This window comes from Saccostrea echinata, unplaced genomic scaffold (assembly GCF_033153115.1).
Source record: "Saccostrea echinata isolate AGI-Se365-2 ecotype Australia unplaced genomic scaffold, CSIRO_AGI_Sech_v1 ptg000025l, whole genome shotgun sequence".
NCBI lineage: Eukaryota > Metazoa > Mollusca > Bivalvia > Ostreida > Ostreidae > Saccostrea > Saccostrea echinata.
Genome location: NW_026889774.1, coordinates 23,407,501 through 23,420,062, shown reverse-complemented (window position 1 = coordinate 23,420,062; position 12,562 = coordinate 23,407,501). Strand labels below are relative to the sequence as shown.

The following is a 12,562-nucleotide window of genomic DNA, read 5'->3' as shown; positions in this document are numbered from 1 at the left end:
AGTTAAGTGTGGCAATAAATGTGTGCAATTTCAATGAAGTGTGGGTAAGATAGTTGCCCCCCCCCCCTTTCCAGTAGGTATTTGCCCGAACCCACAACATATACTTTGGAATACAGTAAAACTCGGTTATAAAGAACTCGCTTATGAGGAAATCTCCGTTATAAGGAACTTTTTACATATCCCATAGAAGACTTCCCACAAATTTTTTTATATAGACCTCTTGGTTGCAATCTTGGCTTTAAGGATCGAAGTAAAATTCAAGGTCCCAGTGACTTCCTTATAACTAAGTTTTACATAGCTTACTTAGCTTTGCTACACCACTGATTTCGCAGTACATGTATAATTAATTAGGCTCAATTAATCAAAATACAGTAAAACGTGCTTATAACAAAGTCCCGAGGACAGACGATTTTGCTTCGTTATATCCTTCAAGTTTACAATACATACCGGTAATAAAGTCATGGGGAATAAAAATTACTTCACTGTAAGCATCAATTCATTATAAGCATGTTTGCTATAACCGTGTTTTACCGTATATTTTCTATCTACTTAAGCATTGTAAAAAGTCTTGGTCGAAAAGAGCAAACAAACATTTTCATTTTAATTTTGGCCTTAAATAGCCTAGGAGTTGAAAGACTTTTCATAATGCAAATTATTGGATATGTCTATATACAGTTCAAACAAGTGAAAATAAAAATGACAACATCTTTCTAGTGATTTTATTTCAATATTACACATAACAAATAAACAACATTCATTAACTTAGTGTATATTATTCGTTTAATTTCATCACAAAAATGAAATGGAAATAACTAAATATGCATAATTAGACATGGCATATCACAAAAAATTTCTCATGTTTATCCAATTTTTTTTTTATATCACAGTAATATATGGTGTTTTAAGGAGCCATCACATCCTTGACCTTTTGACCTCAGCATCACATGAACACACTTAAGCAGCAGACTGTTCTGTCTCTGTCCTTCTCCTGGAGTACAGTTTTCTCTGTTTGGCATCTTGTTCTGCTTTAAGCCTTTTTTGTTCCTCAATCAAAGCTTGCTCCTGAATTTTAGCCACCTCATCCAAAAACTGGAACAGAAGATTGTTAATTATCAATAAATGAAAAGCAATGATTTTGTTTTAGAAATCCAGAAGATAAAAATTATGATGTATATATATTTCAGTGAAATTATGAATAAATAATGACTTCAAATTTTCCTAATCTCATTCAATATGGAAATACTCTTCTTGTACTAATAATGCATATTTTTGATTAATGAAGTATTAAATTCAAAATGCTGAAAATAAATAAATACAGAAATGAAATTTCATATAAAAAAAATAATAAATAAATAATAAACATGCATGCATCCAGATTCTCAACCTGCAATTGAAAGACCATGCAGTATACCTGTAATGTTTCACCGTTTATCATAACTCTTTATACATGATAACCACTGTGAAAATATTAACAACCTCTTGAAACATAGGAAATACTGACACATTAATTTGGATAAAGAATGTCACAGCAATAACTACACAGAAAATATGTAATCTCTTGAATAGCACCGGTATGGATGCCATACTCAGCACTGATTAAGTTTTTTGAAACAGTAAGGCAGTATTCAAACAGGATAGCTACAGGGGCAAAGAAAGCACAGAGAGCATTCAAAATAGCAAGAAGAGTCAGAGTTGATGCTAAAACAGAATAAGACTGTATCTCCACTGTACTAGTTTTTACTAGCAACTTACCTCTGGTTTTGTGTGTTCATTTTTGGGATCAATTTGTCGCTTTGGATCATTCACCCAATCCATAAACAACTTAGCACCCTGAGATTGAGCTATAACATGATTCTGAAATAAAAAAAAGTTCACCTTTGAAAGCTCAGATATAACAATAAAATAAAAACAAAGAAATAGAGTAGAACCAAAATACAGAATGTATTACCAGTTCTTTACTCTTCTTCTTGGCTTCTGACATCTCTTTGTCTTTGATGTCCTTGGGGTTCTCTAACGGTTCATCGTCCTGTCTCTTTCTCCAGGACTTTGGGTCCAGGTACCAAGCTCCATATTTGAACTTTACCCAGCTAGGCTCATATTGGCCAGAGTATTTCTACATTATCAAGAAAAAAAATATTAGTTATTTGCAGAATGACATTTGACTTCTTGAACTGAACATATGAAGTCATTTGACTCCTAAAATATTTTGGTCAAAACAGCAGCATCAATATTTTAAAAGTGTTAAATGTTAGTCTTCTCTTACCCATTTTGTGGACTTTTCTTCTGGAGCGGGAATATTTTTGCTGGTTTGTTGGTTAGATACTGTGGCCTGCTGCCTGAGCTCCTGGGGGACGTTCGTCAGCTCTACAACATGGATAGGGACAGACAGAGCAGGCTTTGTCTCATAACCACTGGCAAACAGACTCATGATTGTGGACTCCTCAAACTTATTCTGATCCCCTCCAAGGCTCTCGGCCACCCAGTCACAGAAATCCTTGGTTACCTTCTTTATATGTTCCTCCTGTCAAAATAGTTCCCAGCATCAATTATTAGTAAAATGAAAAAAAAAACTTCAACATATTAAATACCGATATCTCAAATACTGAAAAATAAAAACTTAAACTCATAATGAATTTCACTATCTTGAATACTTAAATATTCAGAGGTACTCTAATGACCCATTTTGTTGGAAATATTGAAGTCTAACCGTGTTACATATGTATTCTGAGATAAATGATTATTATTCTTTACACCAACAGAGTGTACAACAAGAATCCCCATTTTGTATGAAGGTTTCATTGAAACTGACGTTACCCATTACCTGAGACTCTGATGAGGCACTTTTGTCACTCTTCTTTTTATCTTTTTTGTCTTTTTCATCTCGTCTTGGCAGCCACCTGTAGGGATTCCTTATCCTTGGTTCATCAGAGCTGTGGATAAAGACATAAAATAATAATACATAAAAAAATAAATTTTAAGAAATTGTGTTTCTAATATGCTATTGAAAACTTATTCCAGTCCTCTACACAACTGTAGACTAATGAATGAATAAAGCTCCTTGCTATAAAATTTAATTTTGACATAGGTGAGCTATTTTTTTTTAATTGGATATTTGTGAAGAGATCTGCAATCTTACTCCTGACTGTGGCCTCCTTCTGATTTGAGTACATCCTCCTCCTTTTCCTTTGGTGACCTTTGAACTTCACCATCTTCCTCCTCTTCATCTTCCTCCTCATCCAGCTGATCTGAGAAATCTTCATCTGGATCAAGGTTCATCTCTGGATCAAGTATATCCACAATGTCCTCAAATAGCTATAAATAATGAATGAAAGTTCAATTTAACCATCATCACAAGATGGATTAAATTACTTTTTCTTCAATGTTCTAAATTTCCTGAAATGGCAATCCAAGCACCAAAACAAAACTCATAAAAAATGTGCTAAATTAATTAATTAATCAGTTCAAATCAAGCTAAAATGCAAATTCATATATAAATGAGTTTTTTTTTAAATTTTGTTTGGGCTTTCAAAGCATGAAGCATGGCAATTGTCAACTGCTAGACATTTATGTATTAGAATCTAGCATAAACTAAAATACTGACATACATTATATAATAATTATTAATATCATTTTTTATACCTCTGGAGGGACACTCTCCTCCAAATGAGGGTAAAGAGCCAGAGGGTGCAGTACAAGACTATACTCTATTTCATCTATGTGGTCTCTTCTGCTTTGCTGAAGGGGTGTGGACCGAGAATAACATATTTGGTGTTTGCTGAAGCGATTCTTTACAGCTGGCTGCTTAACTGGACTGATATTTTCACTACTGCCTTTTAGATTAGGGCCTGGTCCTTTATGACCCTGAAATGAAAAAGATGAAGATAATTATATAAGAAAATAATATTTGATGATGATAGGAAAATGATATTTAAAATAAGTATGCAGAAATACAGCATAAATATACATGTTCTAAAATTGAACTTCAATCATTTTCTTATAACTTTAGACATCTTTTCCCATCAAGATGCATTTGTGACCCCCCCCCCCCCCCCCTCATTTTCTACATCAAATATTTTGGCTGGTCCACTCATGATTTCAGCCGGGTAAACGTATCGAGAACTGACAGCTTCTGAAAGTCCTAAATATAGCAAACTGATTTTGTGGCCTACAGAGATTAAAAATAATGAAAATGAGATCTTTTATAATGAATTTTTAAGATATTCAATATTTAAAATATTGAACTGACATTGTTTATTTATAAGTTTATATTAGTTGAAATTCAATTCATCAGAAATTTTTCATACCCAAAGATAAATTTTGTATTTAATACTTCAATGAACATATTCAGTAGTCATACTTGAAGGAAAACATGTACACTTTAATGAATTCATTTAAGGAAAATAACCAATTATGGATATAGTGAAGTAAATTCACAGGTCCCAAGAACTTTGTTAAAAAGAGTTTTAATGTAACAGCTTACTCACATGTACAACTGACAGTCAACTTTATGTCAATTGAAATTCTAGTTCTTACACCTTTTTTGGAAATTTTCCAAACTGACAACTGCTGAATTAAATTACTACCTTGATTATGTTGATGCAGTAGTTCCACATACTGACGAAATGATTATAACATAGTGACATACACTAACATGAATTCAATCCTGCCAGAACACTGCAATATGTTTTAAGGAATAACTTGATTAGCACAGTTTTCAAATACTGTGGATTCATCATATTTCATTGAACACCAATTTTCCTTGTTTTCATGGTTGAGTCAGCCCATGAAATTAGGTAATTCAATGAACTACAAATTTTAATAATATAAAGGAGGAGATAACTGTCCACAAATTTACACATCAATGAAATTTTTTTTTTTGGAGGGGGGGAGGGGGGTTGGTAAAACCACAAAATTTGATCCCAATAAAAATTAATGAAACAACACTAGATCTTTATACATGTAGTTCTTCAAATGCAGATAGAGTATTCTATTTTATGCTTTAATATCTACATATTACTCTGAAAGATATAAAGTTGAGCTTTGTTATCTCGAACACTGGTATTTCAAATACCAGGCATATATCGAAGTGAGTTGGCAGTCAATGGCAGTCCCAGCCTTTTATTCTTTATGTTTCTTACCATTGTTTATCTCAAATCATTGGATACCAGTATCTCAAAGTTTAACCTCTCGTCGAGTTTGAAATAATGAGGTTTGACTGTATTAGAAATAAACTCTGTATCTATGAAGAACTGTGGTAGAAAATGCTCTATATCTTAGCTGGTTATGAGTAAACACAGTTGTAAAACATGTATATGCAAGAAGTGGGGAAGTTTCTGGCAAGATATATAAAGGAAATGAAGTAGACACAATGCATTCATTGCATACATGTATGTTTACATTCTATGTTTCATACATGCAAATGGGAAGTTGAATTACAGTAGGCAGTTTCTTTCACATGCATTTCTATGTATTATACATGTATGTTGAATAATATCTTCAACAAAAAATGTCTATTTAGTATTACTAACAAATAAAAAAATATCACTGACTTTTATTAATATATCTCCTTTTACTGGTGGTGGGAGGCCATCTCTGAAGTCATCTAAACCATCCTTTAGGAAGAGCCAGTCCTTTCCCAGTAGTGCCTTTGATGTGTCTTCTGGTTTCAGTGATTTGATATATTTTGTATGTAATCTTTCTTTGTACCTGTCCAATAAAATATTGCAATTGATAAAAGTCTGCATTATACATTAAGTATATACAATGGATTGTCGAAGAAATGAATTGACAACTATGAGGATTCTAAATAAAAATTTATGATGAAATAAGTAAAGAAATATATTATAATACACCTATTTACTAGGGATGGGTATCGCCAAAAATTTCGTATCGTAATATATCACGATTTTTTCTCCAAAATATCACGATAATATCGTGATATTTTTACACAGAATTTTTACTACAATTTCCAATGAATTTCTATAATTTTTCTTACAAATAGGCTGTAAAAACATAACTTCAATTTTCTTCATTTTAATTTATATAATATAAATCATGTTTGGATGCCGTAGTTTAACTTTTTTTTTCAACATTTTTTAGACTTCTTGTAATTTTTATTTAATAGTTCGAAGATATAAATGAATAATTTCCGGAATTTTTAATTATGCACCAAATACCGGTATTTTAGTCTCCGTATCACGATACATATTGCGCAATAAAAAATCACGATATACCGGTATTCCAATAAAATCGTGCATCCCTACTGGCTTTGATCACAAAAGCAAGTTTATTGTCCCCCAAGATAGCAACTATTTTCTGAGGTGCAACTGAGGGAAATAGTTGCTGTCAATGGGAACAATAAACTTGCTATTGCCTGAAAAGTCAGTAAAAAGGAGATTTATTAGACTGAAACAGTCACATCATGATCCAGATAAAACCTGAGAAATGTTCCAAGATGAAACACAAGGGAAATAAACTGCTGCAAGTGAATAGTTAGACAACTACAAAATGTATTTCACCGTGGGCAAAAAGCACATAAACTATTTCACGACAGAGGCTGTTTAGAAAAAATAGCAAATTTATTTGTCATATTTTTATGTAGAAAAAAAAAAAAAAATAAACAGAGGTATAATAAACATGCATATTATATATATACCTTACACAGTTTTTTTTTTTAAGTATTAACTCTTCAACATAAGGTTCATAGAAACATGTTTATCAAGTTATGTAGTTCTATGTGTATGTACTGAAGGTTAGTATATTTGGCAATTCATGAATTAAATCCTTCCCTCATGTGCACCACCTGAGACATTGATAAACACTACAACATCACAATGTTTTAATTAATTGTATTTTTACTATCTTGTTGAAAAGTGGATTCCATTTAAATTTTAATTCAGACCTAGATGTAACTGTTTCAGTAAACAGGTAAATAGGACAAAACCTTGACTGTGAATGCTCTAAAGTAGCAATGTTGTGTAAATCAGTTTTCCATAAATTGTTTTTAATATCAGCTGTATAAAGAAAAATTAGAGTATCGTGGATAACTTGATCAAGCTATTTGAATATAGTTATTTTTAAGCTAGACATAAACCTTTCCTTATCTTATCCACTATATTAATAAAATAAAATCATACCAAGGTTTTTCTCTTATCTTTATTCCAGATGCAGTATTAACCAAAGCCAAATCGTACTTTAGTTCAGCCATCACGTTCGATAGTCAGCCATTTGTTTATACCGAAGATATCAGAAACGGAAGTGATTACGCAAGTAAGAACATGCTTTCTCCTATTCTGCATCAAAATAAACTTTCCCTGTTCTCTTAAAATATGTCATAAAAAGTATTTATTTTTCACGAATTCACTCTTCTCTTTAGAGGAACCGCTATTACAAGGTTTTTGAAAATAATAAAAATAGTTCCTTGCGCCTCCGTTGTCAAGGAGTGTTTTCAGTGGCGGGAATTTTGAATTCCAATATAAATTAGATGGTATTTAGTTAAAATATTGATTGCTTTAATAATAAATATAGAAAAGGCTTATACGATGCAATGGATACTTAGATATGTGTAAGTGCACATAGTTGCTGGACAGATGCACGGGCACTGGAAGTTAATGTAAATATTGAATGTGTGCATGTATAAACTGATAAAAAAAGGATTTATATATTTTTTAAAAAAACATGATGTTAATACCTGCCTTTAGAATATATATATCTAAAAAAAATCATAGGAATTAATTTGAAATAATATGATATAGGATGTTCTGTGGGCATTCATTAGAAATCTTTTGAATGATACTCTGCTGTAGAACGTTAACACACTCAGGCCCGTAGGAAGCAAATTCACTTTGAGGGGGCACATCCATACATTTTCAGTTGAAGCAGAGACATATAACATGTTATATGTCTCTGGTTGAAGGGGCACTATCAACTACCTTGACAAGCAAAAAAAAAAAAAAAAAAAAAAAAAAAAAAGGGCATCAGAGGTTTTTATTGAGGGGGCACAAGCATATAGTAGCTAAGTTTTCTACAGTATTCTGTATATCGGCAAAATTATTGGGGGGGGCACGCCCCCCCCCCCGTGCCCCCCGGTTCCTACGGCCATGACACTTTCATTTAAGTTATAAATTTACTTACTTCTTAATATTTTACACTATTTTCCTCAACGAAAGGGGAAAGGGGCAGAAGCATTTTATATTATAAGGGGACGACCAATTGATTCCGGGGGGGGGGGGGGGGGGCTGGCAAATTTTTCCGAGTCAATTATTTATTTCATGTCAGTGAACATGGTGAAGGGCAGATAATTTATTTCCAAGATGTTCGATGACAGATTACAATGGAGGATTTATCATCCGGCGCGCGCACCCCTAAAATTGTCAAAGTTAGCGTAAAACATAGATCTATGTAAAATGTCTACTCGGTAGACCTCTTTTTTACCCTTCAAAATCTCTAGAATCAAGGAGCTTCCGGGGGCTTCTCCTCCCTGGGCCCACTGGGGGCCTTAAGGCGGCCCAGACCCCCTGTCTACTTTTTCGCCCCTTAACTTCAATTCCTGGATCTGCGCCTGGATTATTTATTCTATTTTCTTCTTCATTGAAAAAAGTCTGACAAAAGGAAATGCCCAAACTCCAAATCTCTATTTCGGGAATGGGGGGGGGGTAACACTAGTCAAAGACATGCTTATTTATTTCCTTGCAAGTCGAGAAAAGATGATTTATTTTCAATATTTTCGAGGACAGATTATTCATTTTATTTATTTCTAAAATCCGCCACCCCCCCCTTCAGAATTAAATGGTTGTCCCCTAAATTTATTGTTTAATCCTCTTTTTGAAGTTATTTGACATTGAATGACAATGATAGGAATGTATCAAACATGTTCTTTCACATTAAATAGAAATCCCGGCCAATAAACGTGGCTTTGGCCTGATTTTTTTTGAAAGGGTTAAAACTTATCTTGTGACTAAATAGTGAGACTAAGATTAAAAGTGATCTCGTTTCAGTTCTATGGCCCATTTATTTCGAATAGGTGATATCACTTATTTAATTTGAATGAGTGATATCACTTGTTTGAATAGGTACGAAAGCCTATTAGGATCAATATATGGTAAAAAAAAAATAATTAAAAGGCATTATAACGCCTTTCCAAAAGGCGTTATAACGCGAAAAAAGGCGTAATTACGCCTTTCCAAAAGGCGTTATTACGCCTTTTAAAAAGGCGTTATTACGCCTTTCTAAAAGGCGTTATTACGCCTTTCTTAAAGGCATTATTACGCCTTTTAAAAAGGTGTTATTACGCCATTCCAAAAGGCGTTATTACGCCTTTCTAAAAGGCGTTATTACGCCTTTCCAAAAGGCGTTATTTCGCCTCTTATTTTTCAATACATGACTTACTCAGCACACACTGGGGACTGATTATAATTATATTTCCAGGAAAAAAGATTTTTAAATGTGTAAAATATTTTCAGTGTTAAATCAACTTAGTCCCTCTCTGATGCCAGACACCTCTACCAAGGTGCATGGATTTCAGAAATTTGGTTGAAGGCTAATTGCTCATTATACCTATGCAAATAGTTTGCCTGTTTTTTTTCAAGAGGAGAGAAAAATATTTCAAATTTGACATGAATTTTTAATACATGGCTAGCAAAGCCCAAAGCTGGCTCTGCCCATATCCTGGATTTTCAAAAGTAGAGTGTTGACTTCTCTTAATACGCATGCAAACAGCTGTCTGCGAGATGTGCAGGAATATAGAAAATACTATAATCTATAATATAATTTATCATATTAAAACTATAAATATTGCATAAATAAAGATGACTTTGGTTTAATCTTTCATATATTTATTATTTTAAAATAACGCCTTTCCATTTTTGGATATAACTCCTTTTCAAACAGGCCGGTAGTACGAATGCGAGTGGGTGGGTGGCTCCCCCTCCCCACTTTTTAGGAGAATAGTCTTGCTACAGTTTAAATATAAAAAATCATTTATTGATTGATTGCTTGGTCCCTTAACATTTTGTTGCAGTATGGTTAAACTCGGGCAAGTCATTGCATTTAAAAAAGTTTTACCGATAAGTTAGAAAAAGATTCCCCTCAAGTTTAGGCAGTTTATTTTTTTTCGGGGGGGGGGGGGGTTGTTTCTTGTTTTTTTTGTTTGCTTGTCAATTTTTATGGGAGGCTGTTTCCCCCCCCCCCCTTCAAAGGCACGGATCTGTCAAAGACATAATAATGGCTCTTCAAAAGGCATAATAACGCCTTTTGGAAAGGCGTATTAATGCCTTTTAGGAAGGCGTAATAACGCCTTTTAGAAAGGCGTACTAACGCCTTTTTGAAAGGCGTAATTACGCCTTTATTTGCGTTATTATGCCTTTTTCCGCGTTATAACGCCTTTTCAAAAGGCGTTATTACGCCTTTTTTCGCGTTATAACACCATTAAAAATTTTTTTTTAACCATAGTTTGATCCTAATAGGCTTTCGTAAATAGGTGATATCACTTAATGGCAATAAAATATACCAAAACGGCCCCTCATACTAGACATAGTATGCAATTCTCAAATTATTGTATGTATTCTACATTCAAATCCTATGTACTAGATCAATTCGGGATGCAGTGCTATGTGTACATGTATTTTGAATACTCAAACTGTCTTTTTACTTTGACTTTTTCCTTTGAACTGGAAAACGATTCACAGGGACACATCTTTGCCTCATTGTTTGTGTCCAGGTCATGTAGGACTGATGATTTCATACAATGTACAACTGTATTATCGAATTGTGAAACTTCACAATTTGACTTACAATCTCAAACAGCTTCTGAAATGCTGATAATTCCCCGACGAATTCTAACAACCTACTTTAGCTAGACTATATCTAATGCTATGGCTCCGTCTTGATCGAAGACCTTTGAACAACTTTTTATTTACTGATTAGAAAAACAAATGTTAAATACATTTTTATTTATAAACAAGAGGCCCATGGGCCACAAAGCTCACCTGAGTCACTTTGGCCCTGCTGTTCTTCGTCAGATTTTCCCCCTTTATACGTGTGTATTCCTATGTAAAATTTGATTCGCTTTTTGTGGCCCTATCCTATATACAGGGCCATGATTTAAATAAAAATTGAATCTACACTACCCGAGGATGCTTCTAATCATGGCTTTGCTGTTCTTCAGAAAAGAATGTTTTTAACATATTTTCCTATAAATTCCTATGTAAATCGATGATAATCTAGTGTGGCGTCACCCTACCCTTGGGTTTCAAGATTTCAACAAATTTGAACTACACCACCTGAGGATGCTTCCACATTGAAAAAAAATGATTCGCCATGGCTTTGCTGTTCTTGAGAAGAAAAGTTTTTAAAACGTTTCCTATAAAATCCTATACAAAACTTTGATTGCCTATTGTGGCCCCACCCTACCCCTGGCGGTCATGATTTGAAAAACTTAAACCGACACTACCTAAAGCTGCTTCTATATTAATATGACTGATCATGGCTTTGCTGTGCTTGAGATGATTAAAAAAAAAATTCACATGTATTCCTATATCAAACTTTAGATTGCCTATTGTGGCCTCACCCTACTCTCGGGAGAGGGCATGATTTGAACGATTTAGAATTTACACTACCTCATAAAACTTCCACATTAGTTTCACATTTTCTGGCACAGTGGTTCTTCAGAAAAAGATTTTTTAATGACCCCACCTTATTTTCGTCTTTTCTTGATTATCTCCCCTTGGAAGAGAACTTTGTCCTTCATTTTAACAATTTAAACTCTCCTTTACCCAAGAATGCCTTGTACCAACTTTGGTTAAAATTGTGGTTCTTGAGAAGTTGAGAATGTGAAAGGTTTACAGATGGACGAACGACGGACAACGAGTGATCAGAAAAGAGCGCACTTGAGCTTTCAGCTCAGGTGAGCTAAAATTGTTATATATATATATATTTAAAAAAGGTTTGAAACCTCATATGGCACAACTGAGTAGCACCCCTACACCAATAATGAAAATAATTAACATTACAGATTTGATCTGTTAGAACTTAAGCAGATGTTCACAATCTCATCTTTGAAAAATCTATCAAAATATACAGATTTTTTAAAATCCCAGTTGGATTACAAAAATTGGTTAAATTTTCTGATAGATTTAAACTGTTTTTGCTTACACACATATTACCAGATTACCACGATTCCTTGCATGGATGATTGAAACTTAAGACAATTAGTTAAACAATGAATTATTTCATTATTCTGCAAAAACATAGTTTATACTCATATGACAATTTGAAAATCTGGGCGACCCTTTTTAACATCACTGCCATGGGATTATAGTAAATGCATTTTTAAAAAATTAATCACTTTGAAATTCTCAGTAAAAGATATATAGAAAGGATATTCATTGATGTCATGAGGCGCTTTAAATCCGTGTATACTGGTATAAAAAAGGAAAATACATGTATAAAATACATTGTACCAAATTACTATACTCAGAAAAAAAGTGGAGGGGCGCCCCCCACTCCCTACCCCCGAGTTCTACGGGCCTGTTGTAAAGAAAAACATCTTCAGAGCCTAAAATCT

The 12,562-nt window shown here is 33.6% G+C and overlaps 1 protein-coding gene across 2 annotated transcripts; it reads right to left on the bottom strand.

The window, feature by feature from the left end:
* Positions 1 to 701: 701 nt before the first annotated feature.
* LOC133192731 (protein FAM47E-like) lies at positions 702 to 7,245 on the bottom strand. Of its 2 annotated transcripts, XM_061328735.1 has the most exons (10): positions 7,137 to 7,245; positions 5,550 to 5,706; positions 3,640 to 3,861; positions 3,137 to 3,312; positions 2,822 to 2,930; positions 2,264 to 2,521; positions 1,949 to 2,113; positions 1,753 to 1,854; positions 1,412 to 1,457; positions 1,028 to 1,089 (listed from the first exon to the last, which is right to left on the bottom strand). In XM_061328735.1, the coding sequence occupies exons 1-9, from the start codon at positions 7,205 to 7,207 to the stop codon at positions 1,422 to 1,424; spliced, it is 1,296 nt and encodes a 431-aa protein (XP_061184719.1). In that variant the 5' UTR covers positions 7,208 to 7,245; the 3' UTR covers positions 1,028 to 1,089; positions 1,412 to 1,421. The 2 variants fall into 2 exon arrangements, with proteins under 2 accessions (XP_061184718.1, XP_061184719.1); XM_061328734.1 differs by lacking the exon at positions 1,412 to 1,457 and having other exon boundaries at positions 702 to 1,089.
* Between the last annotated feature and the right edge of the window lie 5,317 nt (positions 7,246 to 12,562).

Excerpts from the sequence above, each read along its gene's own strand:
- LOC133192731 (XM_061328734.1), bottom strand. The coding sequence starts at position 7,207 with ATGGCTGAACTAAAGTACGATTTGGCTTTGGTTAATACTGCATCTGGA. Across the intron at positions 3,313-3,639 it reads AGGAGAGTGTCCCTCCAGAG|CTATTTGAGGACATTGTGGA; the intron begins GTATAAAAAATG and ends CATTATTTATAG. Across the intron at positions 2,114-2,263 it reads AAGAAAAGTCCACAAAATGG|AAATACTCTGGCCAATATGA; the intron begins GTAAGAGAAGAC and ends TTGATAATGTAG.